General features: G+C 42.6%; 1 protein-coding gene across 1 annotated transcript; it reads left to right on the top strand.

Moving 5' to 3' along the window:
- Positions 1-3,646: 3,646 nt before the first annotated feature.
- RHAG (Rh associated glycoprotein) lies at positions 3,647-24,609 on the top strand. The gene is made up of 10 exons (XM_071548199.1): positions 3,647-3,896; positions 9,061-9,244; positions 11,926-12,076; positions 12,273-12,420; positions 13,786-13,952; positions 16,076-16,213; positions 16,453-16,574; positions 17,269-17,354; positions 19,830-19,903; positions 21,118-24,609. Exons 1-10 carry the CDS (start codon positions 3,785-3,787, stop codon positions 21,193-21,195), a joined length of 1,260 nt encoding a protein of 419 aa, XP_071404300.1. The 5' UTR covers positions 3,647-3,784; the 3' UTR covers positions 21,196-24,609.
- Positions 24,610-24,740: the final 131 nt, after the last annotated feature.

Here is a 24,740-nt window from a genome sequence, read left to right on the forward strand (position 1 = left end):
TTGTGTGCACTTTGACTGTCCTATGCAGCAGCTGGGAGGACACATAAAGATGACTGGCCTTTGAAATGAGATGTTGCAGGTGGCTGTTCCCCATCACCTGGAAAAAGGCAGTCAGGAAAAAAAATGGGAATGACCAACAGCCATTGACATGGAAGTTGCTTCACCTTGGAAGTACATCAGACCAAAATGCAGTATGTGTTAACTTTTTTCTATGTGTGAAGTTTCCACTGTGAGGTAGGGCTGCAGGATCCAGCCCTTGTTTTCATGATTTAACAGCATAAACAAGTGGTATTCTCCACAGATGGCGTGAGAGAGGGCCCACAGCTGTCTGTAGGAGTCTATCTGTTTAGTAGGGGGCTTCATTCACACAAAAAGTACCTTAAAAAGTGGGAATAATCTCCTTTTCTTTAGAGAATTTCCCTGGAGAATTTTCTCTAGAGAAATGAAGCAGTTTCTGGTTTGAGCTGTGTGTGCAGAAGACAGAGGTTACAGATCATTGTCAGTGCCAAATGCTTCTCAAGATTTCATTTTACTTTTTCTTGGAGAAATAACTCCCAGTGTTCAGCAGATTTGGCAGAGAAGGGAGTCCACATGCTGCAAACATGCCTTTTCCCTCTTCTGTGAAATTCTTATCAGGCTGGCATGAGTCTACAACTGTCCTTTTCAGTGTTCAGGGTAGAGCAGCATCTTGTCACAGTCACAAAGAGTAACCCAAGGTTTTGCAGAGGAAAGCTGAGACTGTTTTCCTTGCCACTCAGGGTGAGGCTTTTCATCCTTCCCTTGGAGAAGCTTGAGAAGAATAGACCTGCCATTTCCTGAAGCAGTGCCCAGACCCAAATATGATGCAAGTCAAAGCCCATCCTGATGACCAAAAAGAGAGGCAGTGAGTCAGGCCAAACTGGGTTTTCCAAAAAAATCCAGTGAGCAAAGTAGCTCAGCTCCATCCTCTGGATAAAACATTTTCTTTCTCCCTGGCAGCTTGTGTTGTCAGTCCTTTTTTGCTTATCTGAAGGTAAATGTTGGCAGATTCAACATTGTTAAGGTGAGAGAGAAGTGTTTCATTTATTTAGAAGAACACAGAGTATATAAATATTGGAATATAATTTCTTCAGAGTACCCTGAAAGGACTTCAAGGATTGGACTCATGTCATGTGAGAGCTTCACCAGGGGAAGCTTCATGCAATGAATAGCACAAGATATTCATATCTGGGCTGTGGGTAAAAAACAATGAACTCTGCTCTTTTTTAACCACTTCCTGTGCAAATGTGGGAGCTCACAGGTCCTCACAGTCACACCTGTCTGTCTGTCTTATCCTGTGGTACAGCAAATATGAGCAATAGCCTTTTAACAAAGCCCTGCTTCCTCTCTTGGAGCTGTTTGAATGAAATAAAGTCTCTCTCTATGAAGAAAAAAAAACCCAAAACACATATGGGCTTATTTCAGCTCTGCCACTTCCTTAATTCTGTGATAGATGGGTGTGTTCTTGCTGAATAATTTGGTTTCCTTTCCATATACACAGACTCCTCTGCATGGAGAAAATGTTAATATAACTTTAAACTTAGCTTGGATAATGGTCTGATTCTACCTTTATATTAGAGAGCTGAATTGGCCTTAGAAAAAAAGCCATGGCACTGCCTCATACACCAGCATAGAGGTACCTTAAAAATAACTGAATTCTTTAAGTTTTCCAACAGTATCTCCTCAGGACAGCAGCCCAGTGTAGTATAGAATCTATAGATTAAGGTAATATTTATACCCAAGGACTGGCACAGCATTTTATTGCTGCACCCTGGCACTACTGCTGAATGACCAATAAGTCTCATCATCATGGCCAGGCTTCGCGAACGAAGATTTGGGAAGGGCACTACCCAGGCTTGCTGCAAGCTGCTGGTGGCTAAAAAGGCCGATACGGGATAGGCAGGTCCGGTCACAGAAGGCACAAGGGAACGTCTCCCTGGGTGACATTGGCAAGGAACGGTTCTGTCTGCGGTGTCTTTTCTCCTCCAGACTGACTCTCCGTGCATTCTCAAAGGAAGCAGCAGCGTCGTGAATGGTGTGTCTCCATGAATCCCGATTGGAGGCCAGAGTGGCCCATTGGTGGCAGTCAATATGGCCAAGGCTGAGCTGCTGTTTCAGGCAGTCCTTGTATCTCCTCTTTAGGGCTCCTCTCTTGCGGCAGCCGGTGGCGAGTTCTTCCAGCTGCTTCCTCTCACCTGCCGTTCTCAACCCTCACCTGTCACTACAGGGCTTTGCAATGTGGGTGAACCCTTCGAGCTGCGCAATGGATTGTTCAGGTGAGGCTCAGCGTGCACAGAACTGGCCCCACCCTTTACTCCTGAGGTTCATCTGCCACGGCCGAGCGAGCTTGGACGGTGACAGCGAATACCTCAGGACGTAGGTTTGGTTGGAGTATCCTTCTCTTAGATGGATGGCCTTACAGGGCTAAACGAGCTCCATCTGCCCAGGTTTGGGGTTGGAGTTGTCCTTCTCCTAGGATGGTTGCCAGACGGCTGGCGAGCCCATCCTGCCCGTGGACACACTTTGTCTGACCCTTCAGCTGAGACCTGTCTGGCATGGGAGACCCTACCGGCGGCACAAACCACCTCCAGCACAGCTCTCAGCCTCATGAGGGCACACAAGCTTCTCCCCCATGACAAGGGGGTGTCCCCGGAGAAGCCAATAAGTCTACTACTGCAGTATAACTTTTTTTTCATTAGATACAATTTTCCATGAAATAAAGGCTACTTTTGTACAATTTTGACCTCCCTATTGACTACTGGAATTAACAGAGGCCAATTTACCTGCTATCACATCAATACAGTACTTTATCCACAAAACTTTGAGGAGTCAAGACAAATCTTGACAAGCAACGTGACTCTTGAGACTAAGAGATCATCCAACAATAATCTAAGTGAAATTTGTTTTCTCCTCTACTTTTTAGAAGTTTTATAAACTGAGATTTTTACATCCATGTAAAACAGTTGGTCTCAGACCTATTTTCATTGTCTGAGCTAAGGGAAATGCAAAATGAAAAAAAAAAAGCAATAATTCAAATTTAAAAATGGAGTTGCCTTATTCAAATTCTTTTTTTAATGATGTTAAGCTTTCTCTTGCAACAACTAGGAATATCCTCTTTACTTATAAAGAAGTACAGTCATTTTCTTTTCCAAAAAGAGTTTACAATGAGAACTTGAGCTCTGAGAATGAGAACTTTGCTGTGAAATAAAACCCAGTACATCTTCAGGCTGCTTAAAGTGATTCTCTTTGCTTATCACATCCTTTATGAACAGGTAGGAGATTTTCCATGTTTCATTTGAGATGAGACGTTATTTACCTTTAAAAGAAAAGCTACAACTTGAAAGTGCTATTGACTACAGGAAACACAGTTAACAGTTGCTGTGTTCCTTACTACATGCAGCAAATGAGGCTCTGAGATTTTTTTAAAGGCTATTTCCCTTTTAAAATACATATAAGGCAGCAAGAAGTACAACTGTGGCTGAGTGAGCTGAGTTTCATTATAATCTGAGGGAGGGGAAGCATAAAAGCTGTCATTTTCCACTCAGAAATAGCCTGGGAAAGAGCAATCACTATGTTGACCCAGAGTACTTCCCTCCCATAGTGGGTGTGACACCGTGTTCACATCTCTGGGTTTGGTGTTTTTTTTTTTTTCCTGGCTATATCACCCAGATCCACTGAATTAGCAGCTCTGCTGAAGGCAAACACCCATTATCAAGCTCTCACAGCCACCTGCTCTGCTGCAGTGCCTTCAGCCTCGGACACCAACATGAGGTTCAAGTTCTCCATCCTGGCGCTTCTTCTGGAAGTGATCATCATTACTTTGTTTGGGATATTTGTGGAATATGACGTGAGTGGTGAATTTTCACACTTATACCCACGTAAGTGTTGTTGTCTAAAACTTATCGGAGTTACAATCTCTTTAAACTAATCCTATGCAAGGTGTCTGAATAACTTGTGAGAGTTATTGATACAGGTAGAAAAAAGGTCGTACTTTGGGGCAAAGGAAGTTTTCTGAGGTGTGAAATCAGTGGGTTTCAAAGACAAGGTCAAGTTGAGCACATATGAACTTCTGAAAGTACCTAATTGCTGAGAATGTCACTCTCCTGGGAGAGAAGAGTCCTGAAAATAGTGCTAGTGTTTGCACAGCAGGTTAAAATTTGGAGAATTATGCATTTCTCTGAAAGATTCCAGCATTTTCTGAAGATGGATGGGAGTGTTTCTTGCCAGACCTTCTATCCTGATTACTGTATTAAATAATTGCAATTACAATAGAATGTATCATCCAGATTTTGAAAGGCTGTCTTATGAGAATGTGGAATTTGGGCAGCACGTGCATCATCATTACAAAATGTTTGCAGAAGCTGGACTCTTAGTTTTTGTGAGAATATGGATAACCCCCTGCTACCTTCCAAAGCAGTGCCTTTGGTAGGCAGTAATGGTTTAGCCTTTGGATGTGTGTGTTGATTTTTGTTCTGCAAATTCTTGATGGAGATCAAGGAGAAAGCTTTTGGCCTGAGAAGTAGTTGTTGACTTCTCTCATCCTCCTTCATCTTGTACAGAGATGACTGTTGTGAATAAATAGTAAACAAAGTTTGCAGAGCTGCAGACTGTGTTTTCCTGTCAGTACTGAAGGCTTGTTGTTCTTTTTCTTCACTCTGATACCTCAATAACTTATAGCCCTAATTGCAGTCCCTTAAGGGGGCTCACAGCAGTACAGAAGTCCTTGCCAGGATACAATATCTGTGTAATTTTGAATGTATCCCTCTTTTTTACTTGTTCTAACTGTCCTTTCAGTGAATGTTACAGGGGAATATGATCTCGGGGTCTAGTCTGTTGTTGTGTATTCTCACAGAGAGCATTGTCTGACTGCCAGAACAGTCAATGCACTGCATTATTCAGCTCCAGATGCCAGTCAGCTGATGAACATCAAGGGCTAGTCACTCACATTTGGGTTAACTCCACTGAGAGGCAGCAATATTCCTGAGACTCAGGGACTTAGGCTGTGCCAGAGCTTATTCTCTTTCTGTGACACAGCTTGATGATGTTCACAGAGTCAGAGAATGGTTGGGGTTGGAAGGGACCTTAAAGATCATCTCATTCCATCCTCCTGCTGTGGGCAGGGACACCTTCCACTAGATCAGGTTGCTTCAAACCCCATCCAACCCATCCTTGGACACCTCCGGGGATGGGGCAGGAACAGCTTCTCTGGGTAACCTGTGCCAGGGCCTCTCCACCCTCACAGGAAGGAATTTCTTTCTTCATTATCTGCCCCTTTAAAAAGTCATTCTCCCTCTTTTTCATAAGCCTCCTTTAAGTACTGAAAGGTGCTCTAAGATCTTCCCAGAGCCTTCTCTTCTGCAGGCTGAACAACCCTGGGTCTCTTAGCTGGGGTTGTATTGAACTATCCCAATTGTATTGTAGCCAAGTCCCTAAATTAGGTGGCTTTATCTAGCCAGTATATTGGAAATGACTCTTGGTCCACTGTCACCCAGGAGGTGACACTTAGACAAAAGCTATACCAGAAACCACAGTAAGAATCTGACAGCACAGATAATTTGTACTATGTGCTGTTCCTTTTTTAATACAGCTGTTGCCTAGAACATCTGTCCACCTACCTCTTCTCTGATTCTATCCCAAAATAACACCACAACAACAGATACAACCACAGAACAAAATTATTTGGGGCATTTTTTTATAATTTGGTAAGCCAGAAGGATGATGTCTAGGAGACAGGACCTTCAGACTCAGATTACTGTTTGTTTGGCACTCAAGAACAGAGAAAATTACCTTCTCCATTCTCAGTATCACACCTGCTGGCTCTAGTACTAAACTATCTGTGCTTTCTTGGAGTCTTCTTTATGAAGGAAAATCAAGGAAGGCACATTGGATTCTCCTGCTTAATGCCAGTCATTTAATAGTCTTCTGTGAGCCCTAACAATACTGTGGTGCATTTCTGAGTAAACCTCAGGTCTTCTGGATGGAGGTTGCCTGTACCTCCATCACCCTGAGCACTGAGTTCCCTGGGGAGCTCCTGGGATAGGCTGTTTTAATTTCATGTCTCCATTTTCAAAAGGCATCAGAGAGAGGGCAGAAGCCTCATCAGTGTCACAGAGAAAAGGATTCTTCACACTGAATGCTGACACTACAACACAGGTCTCTAAATGTAACTGATCCAGTTAGGCATCATCTATAGTTATTTCTTTCCTAATATCTTTGTCTAAAGGCTGTGGGAGGAATTTCCTGCTGTTTCCTCCTGTACCTCCCTGCACAGTGTATGACTATGTTACTCCTGAATTCTGTCCCACACTATTGACCCATGAGCAACCTTTTGGAATGGCTTTGGCTCATGCAAACCAGCCCCTTGCCCTCCTCCTATGTATGGCTTTAGGCATAGCAGGGATAAGGGACTGCTCTTAGGTAGTACAGGTGGGAACAGTGTTTTAGCAGAGAAGAACTTGTAGTTGTACAAATATGAGTCGACCTATTCCATGTGCCTCTTGGCCAGGCTGCTCAGTTTACCAGCAGAGACATAAACAAAGCAACCTCTGCAGGTGTCATGTTGGATTTTCCAATGTTGACCTGACAGAGCTCATTCCCAGTGAAGAATGAGAATAAAAAGCAGGGTTTCCTAACACCTGTGCTTTCACTTTTAGGACCCCTTCCTCTCAAATTGACCTGTCTACAAAGTGCACACTTTGCCTGAGGACCTGGCAGAAAGCTAATGCTATGGTTGTATAGATGTATTAGGACATACCTTGAGCCAGGACTTCCCCTGAGTCCACAAAATGATGGATTCAAACTGCTTCCCAAGCTATCCCCAGGGACATTAACCCATCTGCACCTCAGAGATTTAGTTTTTTTCATCCAGGGGTCAATTTATATTCTCAGAGCTGCAGTGCACAGTCTGATTTTATATGCCTTAAACACCCCAGCACCCAAAATTCAAGCTGTTTCAATGGTTTTGGACAGAAGAAAAATGAAAATAGTAATGGACAATCATCATAGCTTTGTACTCAGTTAATGAGTACTGAGCTGAGATCATTCCCAAGCTTTGCATTGTATCTGTTTCTGGTGGATGCAAGCACCAGCATAGCAAATTGGAGGGACAACTTCAGGTGTGCTGTGCCACTGGAATGGGAGAGCAAGGGGTTGAGATGGTCCTTCAAGCACTCCAAGAGGATTTCTTTAGTAGTGGTGTCCTGTATGCATTGTCCTGTGATTGATCCATGAGTCATGGCCTATACATCCCTCTGGTTCAGGGTTCTATGTTTTACTGCTTTAGGCAAAGCAAAATCAGTTTTAATATAAAATTAGATGCCACAAGTGTCTTTGTATTGAGACTGACCACCTTGCAGGGCAATTAATATGTTGGTCTTGGACAGTCTTGCAGAATCCTGTGCAGTGGTTTAGTTCAGGATCTGCTGGAGTATTTTCCCCAATCCTTATTTTCCTGTCTTACAGAATAGAACCACTATACTTTGCTAAACACAACTAGTTACTGAAACAGTTCAGTTCAAACCATGATGTTTTCTTCATCATTTAAAATTATTCCAGACCTACTTCTCTTTAAAACAATGCATAAAGGTAGTTAAAGCTCAAGGTATGGGCTAGACTGGTTGGAATTTGTCCTCAATACCCACGAATTAACATAGTTTAAAACAAGACTTTTAATCCTTTCTGTAAATAAGTTCAGACAGCTTTAAAATGTCCAGCCTGGAGAGGAAGCAAAAAGGTTGGGAATGTTTGTGAACCACTTGTATTTCTATAGAATTATAGAATGGCCTGGCTTGGAAGGTACATTAGAGACATCTAATTCCAAGTCAACCAAAGACAGCATTTCTGAGATGCAACATAAAGGCTCTTACTACCCACTTGTGAGTATTTCAGTGCCAGGTCAGGGCTGCAAGTATAGAAGAGTTTATTAGGAATCTTCAGTAACTTATTATACTTTTGGGCCCTCTTTTGGCTGAACCTGGTAACACATTTAGCAAAACTAAGGACTGTTTGAAGCAATTGGATTTGTATTTCAAGCCAAATATTATACCAACCAGCTCGATGTCTCAAGTTTTTCATGCATATTGGCATGTAAGAGCAACAAAATAGAAACTAAAAGTAATACTAGAGGTTCTTACTAACAATAAAATGATGGAAAAAGCTGTTATTACAGAACTCAAACCTGTTTGGTTTGGAGTCAATTAAGTCACATAAAATGTAAGAGTAAGAAAATATTTTAAAATACAAGATATCCATGTTATAGTGATAGACCCAGTTTGTATTAAAAGCCTTAAAAAAAAAAGCTTAAAAAGTAGGAAAATAGATAGACCCAGTTTGTATTAAAAGCCTTAAAAAAAAAGCTTAAAAAGTAGGAAAATAGATAGACCCAGTTTGTATTAAAAGCCTTAAAAAAAAAAAGCTTAAAAAGTAGAAAAATAACTAGCCATATTTTAACAAAATTCATATTTGGAAAAAATTCAAACATTTAAAGGGGGACTAAGTGTTTGTTGACTCACGATATTAATTTTTAAATTTAAACTTTACCTTGAAATTACTTTTTCTTTCATCTGTGTAAGTAAATCAATGCCTTGTACAGTAATTTTGGGAATCCCAAACATTCCTGTCACTGGGACACCTGGCACTCACCCAGACTAATCCCACGTGTAATTTTGGTGTTAGCAAGGACACACTGATTCTAAGAATCTTTATTTGAAGGGAAACTTGCCTTTTCTGTAAGGACATGAAGCTGGGATGATGTTCCAGGTAGCCTAACAAACAAAGGACAGTGCCAGGCACAGTAAATTTGCTGGTATAGAGATCTAGTGTTCTTTCTATAATGGTGTAGCAAGGAATATAATCCATAACTGGGGATTGCATTTCCCAGACACTCAGTATTCAACCAGTAGACTGCTCGTGAACTGGGGAACAATGGATCATATCCATGACTGGACTTTGGGAACCTTTTCTATTAAATCCTCCTTTGTCCCTGGCTTTTCACCCTTCCCAGTCACTCTTCATTGTTACTACACAACCATGTTTTCTCTTCAGACTTTCAGGATGTCCACGTGATGATATTTGTTGGATTTGGTTTCCTGATGACCTTTCTGAAGAAATATGGATTCAGCAGCGTTGGCATCAACATGCTCATTGCTGCCTTTGGTCTCCAGTGGGGAACCCTGGTGCAAGGGCTTTGGCACATGCATGAAAAGAAAATCCGTGTTGATTTCAAAAGGTACCTGTGAATTTAAGAATGTTGGTATCTCTATCCCTTAAGATATCAGGAGAAGCCATAAACTGCAGTATCTATAGGATCAGACTTTAAGTTCACTAAATTTCATTAATCTTTTCTGTCCATCTCTCAAAATTCATCTGCCCTTCACCTCTCAGGGGACCACATCTGGGCCAAAGGAATCAAAGGATGGAATGAAATTTCAGGTGCTACATTATATAGAATCATAGAATCATAGAATTGATTGGGTTGAAAAAGACCTCCAAGATCATCGAGTCCAACCCTTGGTCCAACTCCAGTCCCTTTACCAGATCATGGCACTCAGTGCCACGGCCAATCTGCGTTTAAAAATCTCCAGGGATGGTGAATCCACCCCCTCTCTGGGCAACCCATTCCAATGCCTGAGCACTCTCTCTGCAAAGAATTTTTTTCTGATCTTCAACTTAAATTTCCCCTGGCAGAGCTTGAGCCCATCGTGCCCCCTTGTCCTATTGCTGAGTGCCTGGGAGAAGAGACCAGCCCCCACCTGGCTATAACTTCCCTTCAGGTAGTTCTAGACAGTGCTGAGGTCACCTCTGAGCCTCCTCTTCTCCAGGCTAAACAACCCCAGCTCCCTCAGCCTCTCCCCACAGCACTTGTGCTCCAGTCCCTTCACCAGCCTTGTTGCTCTTCTCTGGACTCTCTCCAGCACCTCAATATCCTTTCTGAACTGAGGGGCCCAGAACTGAACACAACACTCAAGGTGTGGCCTCACCAACGCAGAGTCCAGGGGAAGGGTCACTGCCCTGGGCCTGCTGGCCATGTTATTTTTGATACAGGACAGGATCCCATTGGCCTTCTTGGCCACCTGGGCACACTGTTGGCTCATGTTGAGCTTCCTGTCAATTAGTACTCCAAGGTCCCTTTCTGCCTGGCTGCTCTCCAGCCACTCTGTGCCCAGCCTGGAGCGCTGCAGGGGATTGTTGTGGCCAAAGGGCAGGACCTGCACTTGGCCTTGTTGAACTTCATCCCATTGGAATCAGCCCATCTCTCAAGTCTCTCCAGATCCCTCTGCAGAGCCCTCCTGCCTTCCAGCAGGTCGACACTCCCTCCCAGCTTGGTGTCATCAGCAAATTTGCTGCTGATGGACTCAATCCCCTCATCTAAATCATCACTAAAGATGTTAAACAGGACTGGACCCAACACAGACCCCTGGGGAACACCACTGGTGACCAGCTGCCAGCTGGATGCCTGTAAGTCCTGTAGAGAGATTGCTTTGAATCTCTGAAGTTGTGGAAGCTGGAAGATTTGCAGCAGTAGGAAAGCATGGCATAGAAAGATCTGTCTTTCCACAACACACGGAGTCACAGAAGAAAGTGCAGAACAGCATCTCTATCCACTCAGAAGGTTTTCTTCTGCTTCCCAAAGAGTGTTTTCCATGAGCATCACACAGCAGTAGGGTCTGAACAATTGTCATAGAATAAGAGACCTCAGGAGCAATGTCTCTAGGAGCTTTTAATCCCCCTCCCTTTCATCTATCCTGCTTCTACCAAGGTCTCAGAGTGTTTGCCACATCTGCACTTCTGTTTTCTGAGGTAACTTGTAGACAATTTTGAAAGGAAAAGCAGTTAAACTTTACCAAGGGACAAGCAGGAATACTACAAGTAACTCCTCGATGCTCACAGGTAGGAATTTGTAGAGGGACCTATAAGTTGTGCTTCTCTGTGCTCCAAGTTTTTGACCAATTTGTGCTTTTATTTACTTTTGCCATTCCCCAAAACCTGTTAACACAGGACCTGCCTGACAGCTCATGTAAACATGGTGCACAGTGACAGAAAGGCAAGCAAGGCTTTCAGAATGTTATCAACCACCAGACCAAAGCTCAGACCTCCCTGTCATTCTCGTAATCCAATTGACATTGAGGACTGGAAATTGAGGTGCTGGGGAAGGGTGATAGAGCTGGGTCTGGAGCACAAGTCTGATGAGAAGCAGCTGAGGGAGCTGGTGGGGCTCAGCCTGGAAAAAATAAGGCTCAGGGGGGACCTTCTCTCTCTGCAACTCCCTGACAGGAGGCTGTAGCCAGGTGGGGCTCGGGCTTCTCTCCCAAGTGACAAGTGACCGGACAAGAGGAAGTGGAGGGGAGGTTTAGATTGGATATTAGGAAAAATTTCTTCAGAGAAAGGGTTGTCATGCATTGAGAGGGGCTGCACAGGGAAGTGGAGTCACCATCCCTGGAAGTGTTTAAGAAAACATGTACCTGTGGGGCTTAGGGACTTGCTTGTGGGGTGACTTGGCAGGGCTTTGTTAACAGTTGGACTCAGTGGTCTTACAGGTTCTTTTTGAACCCAAATGACTTATAATATCCCTGCACATCTGCAATACACATCTCATCTGCTTTTTCACTGTAATGTCAACCAGTTAAGCACATGCTTGGTATAAGCAGGAGGAAACCTTCCCCACACTTATTCCTCAGTAGCTAGTAAGATCCCTAAAAAATCCATCTGGAAAGGTTTGATTTAATTTTTATCCCCAAAGATGATCTTGATAATTTTATACCTGAAGAGTTAAAGCTCTATCATTTTAATGATATGTTTGATATTACAGCCTTTAAACTGATTTTCTTTATTTCATGTTTTTTTTTGTGTTGGTTTTTTTTTTTTTTTGCTTTGTCTTGGTTTTGTTTTTATTCATTTTCTTACCTTCAGCATGATAAATGCAGACTTCAGTACAGCAACTGCTTTGATTTCATTTGGAGCAGTCCTGGGGAAAACAACTCCCATTCAGATGCTGATCCTGACAATTCTGGAGATCACCATCTTTGCATGCAATGAACATCTAGTTACTGAAGTACTTCAGGTACAACTATTTAGCAATAATTGCCTTCTCTTTACAACAGATGCTTTCACTTTGCAATATTTCCAGTTTGCATATTCTAGGTTCTAATTCCTACTATAGAAATTAGACCATTAAAGTCATTCAGACTTCTTCTTTATCAAATCCTCATCTTTATGCTGTATAAAATCTCTGGCCTTATTATGGATCCCTCTTACAGGCCACAGATATTGGAGCTTCAATGACTATACACGCTTTTGGAGCTTATTTCGGTCTGGCTGTAGCCTTAGTGTTGTATCGTCCTGGTCTGAAGAACAAACATGAAAATGATGAATCCACCTATCACTCGGACATGTTTGCCATGATTGGTAAGTGAAGGAAGGGTGAGTGCTGGTCAGTTAGTTGTTCATCCCTCTTCCATCTCTATTCTTAACTTATCATCTCTTCAGTGACACTCATATTTTCACATTTTCGCTTGGTTAAAAGAAAGGGGAGATCAAATTACAAGATGCATTTTCACTGTGCATTAGTGATGACTTAGGCAGTTAAATGCCTCCCTGACATCCGATCCCGTCAGATCTCGGAAGCTCAGCAGGGTCAGCCCCGGATTAGTACTTGGATGGGAGACCTCCTGGGAAATGCCGGGTGCTGTAGGTTCTAGTCCTGAGGACTTCACTGGCACCGTCCAAGCTCGCTCGGCCGTGGCAGATGAACCTCAGGACTGAAACGGTGGGGCCAGTTCTGCGCACGCTGAGCCTCACCTAAAATCCACTGCGCAGGCTGGAAGGGCCCACCCACGTGGGGACAGCCCTTCCCAAATCTGCGTTCGCGAAGCCGAGCCACACACAGTGATGACTTGGGGCTGTCCCGTGGTGTAATGAAGAGCACTCCTGACTCCGAATCCCAAGGACCTGAATTCGAGTCTCAATGGGGACTGTCCGCTGGCAGTTAAAGCCTCCCTGCCATCCGATCCCGTCAGATCTCGGAAGCTCAGCAGGGTCAGCCCCCGTTAGTACCGGGTGCTGTAGGTTCTAGTCCTGAGGACTTCACTGGCACCGTCCAAGCTCGCTCGGCCGTGGCAGATGAACCTCAGGACTGAAACGGTGGGGCCAGTTCTGCACACGCTGAGCCTCACCTAAAATCCACTGCACAGGCTGGAAGGGCACAGCCATGTGGGGAGAACCCTTCCAAAATCTTCGCTCACAAAGTTTGGCCACACATACAGTGGTGACTTCCTTTGTGTTAAATCTTCTACTTTTAACAAGAATTTCCATAGAAATTGGCCATAATTAAAAGGATTGAGCTATACCTGTCAGGGTAATGAGTGTTAGAAACCATATATCCAGCTGTCCATGAGATCTATTCACAGGCTAATTTACCACCTAAAACTATCAATAATAACTATAAAATATAAAGGATTTGCATGTGAACTGTCTTGCTAGTGCCTCCTATTCTGGCTGGGTTTTCACAGTGGTGGTCAGTTCTGGCAATGAGTGAGGCAGCCACTGGGTCACAACATGTTAGTGAGATTTGACAGAGACCACGTGCTAAAATCCCAGCTGTCAGTGGCACAAGTATTCTATTATTTCTTGCAGCGCTTTGGCTGGTCCATGTTTGTTGTTAATCATCTTGCTCATTTCTCATAACAAGCTCTCTTGTGTTGAGTCTTTCACACTAAAATATCCTTTGTGACTGAATAGCCTTTGCTTTGTTTTGCCTTGTATTTCATCCAGGTACCTTGTTCCTCTGGCTTTTTTGGCCCAGTTTTAACTCTGCCATTGCACCTTATGACAATGACCGGATCACAGCAATTATCAACACTTACTACTCCTTGGCTGCCTGTACCATCGTAACATTTGCCCTCTCCAGCTTGTTGGACAAAAGAGGCAAATTCAGTATGGTAAGAATCACATCATAACCTTCATTAAATTGAGTCAAGCCTCTATAATAATGGTAATTAGACAGATGACCAATGTCTATCTGTTCAGGCTCTCTGGTGACTCCTCATACTGTGGCCAGAATTAGAGCTATTACACTTGTAGAAGCAATAAAGCAAGATTGAGCCCTGAGGCAATCCACCCTGCACTAGGTATGTGATGATTCCTCAGTGGGATCACTGTGTCAGGGAAGTGCAAAGCTCTCAGACATTGTAGTGATAGTTCTGCTCCCAGATTTTAGAGAGTGTCCAGGGGAAGACAACTAGGATGGTCTGTCCAGCCTGGAGAAGAGGAGCCTGAGGGGAGATCTAACTGCGGTTGCAACTTCCTCATGAGGAGAAGAACAGGGGCAGGCACTGATCCCTGCTCTGTGAGGACCCAGGACAGGACCCAAGGGAATGGCCTGAAGCTATGTCAAGGGATGTTTAGGTTGGATATTAGATGAAGGTTCTTCCCCCAGAGGGTAGTTGGGCACTGAACAGGCTCCCCAGAGTGGTGGTCACAGCACCAAGGCTGACAGAGCTTAAGAAGCATTTAGATGATACCCTCAGGCACATGGTGTGACTCTTGGCGATGGTCCTGTGCAGGGCTGGGAGTTGGACTGGATGATTCTTGAGTGTCCCTTCTAACACAGCATATTCTGTGATGACCTGACTCAGGGGATCGAGTTCACCCTGAGCAAGTCTGCTGAGGACACCAAGATGGGTGGGAGTGTTGATCTGCTGGAGAGCAGGAAGGCTTTACAGAGGGATCTGGACAGGCTGGATCGGTGGGCCAAGACCAATTGTGTGAAATTCAACAAGACCAAGTACCAGGTCCTGCACTTGGGTCACAACAACCCCCAGCAGCACTACAGGCTGGGGACAGAGTGGCTGGGAAACTTCCTGGTGGAAAAGAACCAGGAGGTTCTGGTTGACAACTGCTGAACATTGGCCATGAGGGCCAATGGCACCTGAGCTGTGTCAGCAATAGTGTGACCAGGAGGACCAGCGCAGTGACCGTCCCCCTGTGCTGGCACTGGGGAGGCCACATCTCAAATCCTGTGTTTAATTTTGGGCCCCTCATGGAAAGCAAGAAATTGAGGTGTTGGAGCATATCCAGAGAAGGGCAACACAGCTGGAGAAGGGGTTGGAGCACAAGTCTGATGAGGAAAAGCTGAAGGAGCTGGGGCAGCTCAGCCTAGAGAAAAGGAGGCTCAGGTGGCACTTTCTCGCTCTCTACAACTCCTTGACAGGACCGAGGTGGGGATCTGTCTCTTCTCCCAAGTAAAAAGGGACAGGAGAAGAGAACATGGCCTCAAAATTCACCAGGAGTGGTTTAGATTTGAAATTTTAGAAAGTATTTCTGCACATAAGGGGTCGGAAAGCACTCAAACAGACCATACAGGGAACAAAGTGGTGGTGCTGGGTTGATAGTTGGACTTGACAAACTTAAAGGGCTTTTCCAGTCATAGTGATTCTAAGAACCTATGATGGTTCTTTCTTGTCCACAGAACCTACTGCACCATAGGAACATTAGTCCAACATTCAGGTGGACTTTTGGGTCTTATTCCAATGACAGTCCTGTTTGAGTTACCTTATTACAAGAGCCAAAATAGATTTCTCAAGGCAATAACCTCTTACCTGGGAATCTCACAGTGCAACACAGGCAAAACCAAACTAGCTTGGGGCTGCCTGGCTGGCAAGCTTTCCTCTCCTTGCCCTCAAATCCAGCCCTATGTTTTCACTCACTTCTTTCCACCAGCTGCATCTTTGTCTGAGCCTAGCATAAGCAGGCACAGCCACAGGATTTGCTGCTGTTGCAGCAGGCAGCTCTCACTGCCTCAGCCAGGATTCTCAAGAGATCAGGTGAGTTACGATGACTTTGCAAAGGTTAGAGTTTATTAAACTGGCTTAGAGCAACTTTGAACCAACAGCAAGAACATATAGCAGGGAACTCTGCTTTAAATTCCTGTTCATTCTTCATTGGAAAAGTCTCACCTGAAAAAAAAAGGAAAACTTCTGCGTGCAAGAGAGCCTTCAGAGGCACTCAGCCCTAAAAGAAGCCTCTGCTCCTCTGTTCTTCCCCTTTTGTGTCCCCTTTGCAGGTTCTCATTCAAAATGCCACGCTGGCAGGAGGAGTAGCAGTGGGTACCTGTGCTGACCTGAGCATCCACCCTTTTGCTGCCATGTGCATTGGGGTCCTTGCTGGAACTGTCTCTGTCCTTGGGTTCCACTTCCTGACTGTAAGTATTGGGGACCCACCTCTGCTCTCAAGTCCTTGTTGCCCTTTGGCTTTCCTAGAGCTCCTTGGGTTTGATAGAGAGGGAGGACAAAGAGTGGCTGATACATCAAACTCTGGATAATGGTGACTTTAATAACTATTTGATTCTCGTATTTCTGCACTACTTTCTTTTTCATGCTATTCCAGACACCATGGAATTCTATAAACTCACCATAAACTTCCAATTTCCTCTCATTTCAGCCTCTTTTGGCATCCAAGCTGAACATTCATGACACTTGTGGAGTTCATAATTTACATGGTATGCCTGGAATTCTGGGAGGTATCACTGGCATCGTAGTCACTGCTATAAGAGAAGAAAGAAGGTGAGTTAAAGAGAGATGAGAGAAGCTTTATTGATTTTTGTAGGTCTGTCCTAAATTTCTACCTTCTTTGGATTTAATTATTTTTTTTTAATCAGAAATGCATCTTTGATTTGATGACAGGCATCATATTCTGGTTTAAATGGGATTCTTCTTGATCTCCTGCCTTTAATATGCTGTTTAAATGCCCAGCATGTTCTAGATTAAAAGCTCAAATTGAAAAAAATATAATTAAAATCATTATTAAAAACTGGCACATGGAACCATTCAAACCTAGAAAAATCTTTATTATGATTCTAGAATTACAATGCTGGTAAATGTAATATGTAAAAAAAAAAAATTGACAAAATGGGCTTTTTCCATAATCTGTTAAAACTACAAGAAGATGAAATGCTAATCTTTTTGGCAACAGGAAGCATTATCTAAAGGCTTAAAATATATTAATAACCTTTGCAAAGAACTTATTTTCTAAACCTAAACCAAATTAAAGTCATAATTTCTGAACTGTACACAGCAATGGCAGGATTGGTTGGAATTGCATCTTGGAGATCTTTTCCAAACTTAATAATTCTAGGATATTTTCCTGGGACCCACCTTGTCCAGCAGACAGCAAGTACAACGTTGTAAGACCAATTATCAATCTCGAAGTATAATGGGTTTTTTAATAGTCAGTGGTTTGGTTTTCTTTCCCTTTCAGGAATGGTACCCTGCTAACTCCTGGCATGCAGGCTGCTGCCCTGGGCAGTACACTTGGAATTGCACTGGTGGGAGGAGCATTGACAGGTCAGTACCATGCATGTAGCAACTGAAATATGTGTGAATGTTGAGGTTTTGCCAGGGACAACTTCAGTGTTTTGTTGCTGTAAAAGTCTGTAAAAAAGACTCCAAGCCAAGTTTTGTAGGAGATAAGACAATGGGCAGGCACTTTAATGAGCAGCCCCGCTCATCCAGGAATACATCGACGTGCACACAAGCTCTGAGTTCTACAGCTTTTATAATATAACCTATCCAATCACTACTGTCCACATGTCCAGTTCCACCTCTGTCCCCTCCCAGTTCCCACCTGTCGCAGGTTTGGCCTGGCTGTTGCCAACCCTGGACTGGCCCCCCTTCCCCCTCCCAGAACCTTCCCAGCAAAGGAAAGGGAAAAAAAAACAGAAAAGAAACGCACTCTAAAGAAACTGAACTGAATAAAAAGAATAAATTATATTTACTAACATTCACAAACCACACTGTATACACAATACAGAGGATCCCACCCCCAGGGGAGAGGGGAAGGGAGAAAAGGGGATTGATTAGCTGGAAAATAGGGAAGACACCAACCCAACCCAAAGAAACCGAATGAATCAAAACAAACACAATTAAAAACTTCAAGGAAAGGGAACAAGAATGAAACAATCTCACCCAGGACAGGAGAACCACCAGGGACTGGAGGGACCAGACCTCCACCACCTCCCTCCAGCTCCTCAGCCAAGGAAAGGAAGAAGGAAAAACCACTCCCCCACTGCTACGTGGAAGACACGTGTGGAATACTTGTAACCTCCTGAGATACAATGGTTACTGAGGAAGCCATGGGGCAAACCATTACACCACCCCTGTTGAATTGGGGCTGGGGTCGTTGGGACTCTCTGTCTTCATCCACTTCCTCTTCTTCAGCACACAAAGGTCTCTTGGACGCTCTCCAGGGCTTTGGGTCACACTGCTCCATGTTTATGTTCTCTCTGATATGCTTTTGTCCTGGGTTGAGCTGGCAAAACACCAGCTGTCCAGGACAGAGTGAAAAAGGTTCCTCCTCCCCCCAACCAGCCAAGGGAAAAAAGAAGAGGGAGAGGAAAAAAACCCTCGGAACCAGGTTTATGCTGAAACCAACTACATGTATTTATACAGAAAAGAGAAAATTAAAAGGAAACTACAATATAACACACACTTACACAAGTTATATATAACAAGGAATAACTTCCCACTCCCCAATTAATACAAAGCAAAGTCTATTACAGTAGATCTGTGAGTACTCTGAGAGACACTCAGCAAGAAACAGAAAGAGTAACAACAAAAATGTTTCTACTTCCCTGAATGCAAACAAAATGCAAGCAGGGGCAACAGAAGCAGGGCCCAGCATAGTAGAGGAGCTGCTGGATGTCCTCCTCTTAGTGCAGCCATGGTGGAACTGCCCAAGCCACTCCCACACACTGGATTTATCCCCTTTGAGATGATGTAGTATGGTATGGAATACAAGATTATTGGCTGGAAGGAGTCAGCTGTGAGCTGGCTCAGCCCAGCTTAAATCAGCTGACAATCCTAGGCCTAGCTGAACTTTAAACCTAAGTTTAGGTCCACCTGGCCAAACCCATAACAGCTTTAATCAGGTACCTTGAGAATAAGACTAAATAGCTGGCAGATCTCAGCTGCCTGTTCTGGAGCAGGGGTAGAGATAGAAGGACTTTATGCTACAAGCTGCTGAATATTAATTCACTAAAATCTACAGCATTACATCTACTGTGTTCTTAAAATCTACAAAATATGAAAATTGAAAAATTAGAAAAACCCTTTCAGCATCAGTTTCAACAATTTCTTGTGACCAATACAAAGCAGAAGTCATGCACGATGGCACACTGGCAGAAACTTAAGCATGGGAAAGCAGTTTTGCAATATTTTTGTCTTCAAATAAGGTTCAGGTTGTACATCAGAAAGAATTTCTTCACTGAAATGGTTGTTAGACATTGGAAGGGACTTTCCAGGTAGTGGAGTCACCATCCCTGGAGGTGTTCAAGAAAGAACTGTACGTGGCACTCAGTGCTCTGGTCTAATTGACAAGGTGGTGTTTGGTCAGGGGTTGGACTTGGTGATCCTGGGGAGTCTCTTCCAACCTTAATGTTTCTATGATTCCATGATTCTAGGTAACCTACATCCTTTAAAGATACTGAGTTACAGATCTATATCTACATTGTAACTAGTTTAGGATTAATACATTTTCAATGAGGTGTTTCCCTGTGTTTGGGAATACTTCCAAAAAATTAGAAGATTTCAGTCTGAAGTCTGGAAAAGGTTTGAGCAATTAAACCCCAGTTCGTATTCATGTTTATATGAAGAAATCTGCATCACCTCTCAAAATGAGTGGCCTCATGTTCCAGGCTGATTGGGCATTTCTGTAGGTAGGGAAATGACTCAGAAAACATCACTGGCTCCCCAGGGCATATCTGAGGGACAATTATTTGGTCATTTTCTGAATTTTAACATCTGATGACGTTTTTCCTGCAGGTGCTATACTAAAACTGCCCTTCTTGGGACAACTCCCTGACCAGAAGTGCTTTGATGACTCTGTGTATTGGGAGGTAAGATTCAAGCTCCTTAATTTTCATGGTGTTGGCAGATGGAGAGCCCACTGCAGCCCTGCTCTCCTGGGGTTGTCAGTTTGCACAACTGAGTCAGCTTTCAAAAACATTGCTCTGCCTCAGGCTGTGGATTTATCAAGGTGACCTTCAGGATCTTTTCTGGACTTCTTAGCTAGTCATAGTCTTTACATTGGAATCAACTTGTACAAAAAAGCAGAAATAGAGAGAACAAATTGATATCTCAGTGGAGCTCTTCATCTCTAAGTACTTGCTGTATCAGGTAACCTTCCTTTTTATTAGAGACTGATGACATATTCCTAATTTAGGCAACCTGAATTTTATCCTTTATGCCAAAAAAGGCAAGGCAGGAATTAATACATGATATATATTCCTTATAAAGTGTTGTGAAGCCAAAAGGAGATCTTATTAGATTTTTTTAATGAATTAAATTCCAGTGTGAACCAACCACACAGTTTGCCTTTTGGTGAGAGAAGATTTGCAGTCTAAGGGGAAGTTTTGAGCCAAAAGAGAAGCTGCAGCAATGACATTCAAAAGAAAAAAAAACAAAAAAAACAGAAACAAAAAACCACCAACACCACCAAACCCTAAAACCAACAAAAAACCCCCAAACATTTTAATGACAAGCCTGCAAGTCATTCACTCTTTGACCTTGGGAAAGTCAAAGCACTGCTTTGGCAAAGATCTGAAATATGCTGTCGTATGTCAATGTTAAAAAATGCCAGAAAAAGGAAAGTTTTAAAGTGTGGCTGAAGAATTTACAGCCTCTGTTGACCCTTGATAATAATTGACCCTGCTCAACTGAAAGTCCTGTAGTATCACTAACACTGACCAAAAACATGCAGTTCTAAATGAGCTTTATCAGGTATTGGGGAGGGACATTGATATCTGACATACAACATAAATTACATTTCCTTAGAGGTGGTCACCTTGTTTCTTTAGAGCTCCTTGAAAATCCCAGATATTAATTCTGCACTCTCACAGCTGCCATCAGTGTTAAGCAATTCTTCTTTGAAGAAAACCCTGATTTAATGCCTCAGAATCCAGAACTGGTGGTTCATGTCAGGCTGTGTCAATGCTGGCAGACACTTAACATATATAAATAGAACTACATTCTCAGCACATTTTAGTCTTCTTTTATGGAACAAGGAAGTCTAGATTTGATTAACTGAACTCTTCTCTGTTTTTCATGGCAGCTTCCAGAAGAGGAGAAAGAACATGAAGTTCTCTCCAGCAGCCGTGATGAGAACAGAAGACTTGAAGCTGCCATGTAGAAAAATAACTAATCTGTAATATTTGTCCTATTTCTAATGCTAAGAAGCGACATCAAAGTATTGTCCACACCAAGTTTTTAAGAAGGGGTTGTAGATATTTGTAATATAAAACAAACTCATTTTAGAGTACATAGTTATTATGCCAAGCCCAGGTGAACTAATTAGGTCTTTTTAATATATTTGTTCATCAGAAAGAAGCACCACAAACTGCTCTACAATATTATCTATGCTTCATTTTTTGTTGTCACTCAGTCAATGCAGCAATTGTAACAGACTTTGGGTTTCAAGACTATTGCAGCATAACATATTTAACTGCAAGATTTCTGAGTTACAATCACAACCTTCAGCTATGTAGGGGTAATGAAGAAGAAATTTATTGACAATTTTTATTTGGATTCTAATAGACTTTACACCAGAGCATCCCACATTAACTTTTTAAGAAAGTGTTGCATCCTATTTTTGCATGAGGGGAAATGTGCTGCATTTTGAAGGTCAATTATGACAGGAAACAAAATGTTGATGTCATTCTAATGGCAAAGCAAAGAATATGGTGCTTGTTGAGGTATTCTAAGTGGCAATATGAGTATCCAGCTTCATTGTTAATATGTTTATTGAAAGGGACAAGAAAGTGAAATTGCAAAAAAAATCATTATTGTCATAGGTTTATTCAAGGACACAATAAGGGAATTAAGTAGGAGCTGTGAAAACCAGGTAATTGCATAATATGTCTTATTACATTCAACAGCAATAAATGGATTGTTGCACTGTTAATTTTAATAAATATAAACTGAACTAAAGCAAACTCCAAAAAAACATGAGTTGTTAGGAACTAACTGTAAAGGAACAGAAGACTCGGCAGAGGACTTCCATGTGGGGAGTTGCTGGCTTTGAAGTCACTGTCTCCTTAAACAAGAGAAAGCAGAAACAAGAAAATTGTAGCTGAATTAAAGTAAATTAACTCCACCCAAGAAGCGATGGCAGTGGCTGCTCAGTTAAGAGAGACAGAAAATGAGGGAGCTGAAGGAACTCTCTGGGATGAGAGCAACCAGGAGCAGAGTCACATCACACATCTGTGTCGATGTGCATGGAGAAAACCATGGAGAAGCAATGGTTGGGAAATCCAACAGAAGGAACACAGTGCCACAGTGCATCCTTTGGACACAGAAAGCGACCATGGGTGGCTCAGAAGAACAAGCTAAAGTGGGTGAACTTTCAAGACTTTGTTTATACGTGTGGCTTGTCTTCACGAAAGCAGATTTGGGCAGGGCTGTCCCCACGTGGGTGTGCCCTTCCAGCCTGCGCAGTGGATTTTAGGTGAGGCTCAGCGTGCGCAGAACTGGCCCCACCGTTTCAGTCCTGAGGTTCATCTGCCACGGCCGAGCGAGCTTGGACGGTGCCAGTGAAGTCCTCAGGACTAGAACCTACAGCACCCGGCATTTCCCAGGAGGTCTCCCATCCAAGTACTAATCCGGGGCTGACCCTGCTGAGCTTCCGAGATCTGACGGGATCGGATGGCAGGGAGGCTTTAACTGCCTTTGTTTATATATAACTAATCTTATTTCAAGTCTTATTTATCAGACTTAAGGGGAAAATGCCTCTCATACAAAATAACAAATATATTTTCAGTTCTCTTTATGTATTTTTCCCTGAACAACTTTAGAAAGACACTGGGCAGAGCTGTCTCATATGTTATATCAGCTGTATCTTGCTATATATGCCACATTTCTACCTATGAATGAAAACACATTTGTTGTAATACACTTTAGTGCAGATATGCAGATGTGCAATGACTGACTCTCTTCTCCCTTGGCTGTAAGACATCACTTATCCTTTCAAAGCTTTCACACAATCATTTTTGTAAAAATGGAGAAAATATTTAACAATGTAAATATTGCATATATAATGATTTTAGAAGTGGTTTTTTATTATCTGCAAAGTATTGAAGTACTTGGAAAAGACTCCATATATGGACACCCTGTAAAAATCTTATCTTCACTACATGAATCTCACCCCTCAAAATCCTACTTGGGGATTCAAAGGGTCTTTCATTCACCTCTACACAGGGGAGGTAATTTCACTGATTCTGAGTGCTGACCACACAGGAACACCTGAGTGAGGAAGTACCACTCACTGTCAGTAAATGTTTCAGAATTATAGAATATTTGAGGTTTGCAAAGACCTCCAAGATCATCAAGTCCAGCCTTGGATGAAGCATCACCTTTCCTACTAAAGCATATTTTGAAGTGCTGTATCTACATGTTTTTTGAACCCTTCCAGGGATGGTGACTCCACTGCTTCCCTGGGGAGTGGTTCCAATGCTTAACCCCTCATTCAGTGACAATTTTTTTCCTTTTATCCAAACTGAACCTTCCCTGGTGAACGAGACCTTCAATAGTTATCTTTAGTTTTTAAAACCAAAAAGGGGAAAAATGTTCTCCTATACTCCTTATAATCTTTTCACAGTCATCCAGACCCTCATCCTCTAAGAATTTATTATGGTTGTCTGCCTTTTTTTCTCAGGAGATTCCTGCCACAGATAAATCAGTCCTTCAGATTCTCTCAGAAAAATAGAAGAGGGAGATGAATCCTTTTGTTTAATCAGAGCTTCAAACGTTGCTTTCTTTTCCATGTCACTGTGCCCTTGAAGTGTATGGTTTGTTCCTCTGAAGGTTCATTACCCTAATTGCTCACCTCCATACTTCAGGTGCCAGTGGTTCTCTGTCTTAGGGTGTTTTCTTTGGTTTGTTATCTCCTAATTAACCAAAGCTTTAAATGCTCTGAGTCAGCAGAGCTTCCTCAGTAATTAGTTACAACTTCTGTGTAATATGTTACTGGATACTTAAAAGAGAGAAATATTTTACCAAGAACCCTTTTACTTTTCCATGAGGGAGCTCTACACTGGCAGGAAAGGAAAGTAAGGGGTTGAACAAGACATGGGGTGGAGGATAAACCTAGAGGATGGGACTGAAAAGTAAACAAAAGCTGAAGTACAACTACTCTAAATTTGAGGCTCATCATTATCAGTGTATCTTTTCTTTCTCATAAAAGACTGACAATGTTTTATCCCTTCCAAAAAACATTCAACACTCTGCCTTACCTTTGTTCTTACCTTGACTTGGTTTCATATTAAAAAAGCTTAAATAAGATTTATTTTTTTACAGTGAGTAAAAATGTTAATTACATCTTTTTAAACTAACCAAAGGTCAAGGTCATTGACTGCTGTTTCCCAAAACACCAGTGGATGATCATAACTTTACATCTCTTCAGTGCTACCTCTGTCAGAGCAGTATCTTTGTATTTCATTACTGAAAGGCAAGTCTATTTTAAAGCCATTGGTTGAATATTTGCTTAAAGAAATTTCTTTTAACATTTGTATTAAAATATGTTGCTGATTAAATGCATGAATTAAATGACCAGATGACCAACCTTATTTGTTTGATATTTTTTGGGGATGTAGAGTCTTTTTTTCTCTCTCACTGAGATCAATCTGTTAACAAAGTACATATGGTGAGGCTCTTGACAAGAGAGAGCTCTTCCTCTTCTTC

This window comes from Pithys albifrons, chromosome 2, assembly GCF_047495875.1.
Source record: "Pithys albifrons albifrons isolate INPA30051 chromosome 2, PitAlb_v1, whole genome shotgun sequence".
In the NCBI taxonomy this organism is placed as follows: domain Eukaryota; kingdom Metazoa; phylum Chordata; class Aves; order Passeriformes; family Thamnophilidae; genus Pithys; species Pithys albifrons.

Bases quoted from the DNA above. Each gene is read 5' to 3' on its own strand.
- RHAG (XM_071548199.1), top strand. From the start codon at position 3,785: ATGAGGTTCAAGTTCTCCATCCTGGCGCTTCTTCTGGAAGTGATCATC. The intron at 3,897-9,060 runs GTAAGTGTTGTT...TTTTCTCTTCAG, and splicing joins ATTTTCACACTTATACCCAC to ACTTTCAGGATGTCCACGTG. The intron at 12,077-12,272 runs GTACAACTATTT...TCCCTCTTACAG, and splicing joins TAGTTACTGAAGTACTTCAG to GCCACAGATATTGGAGCTTC.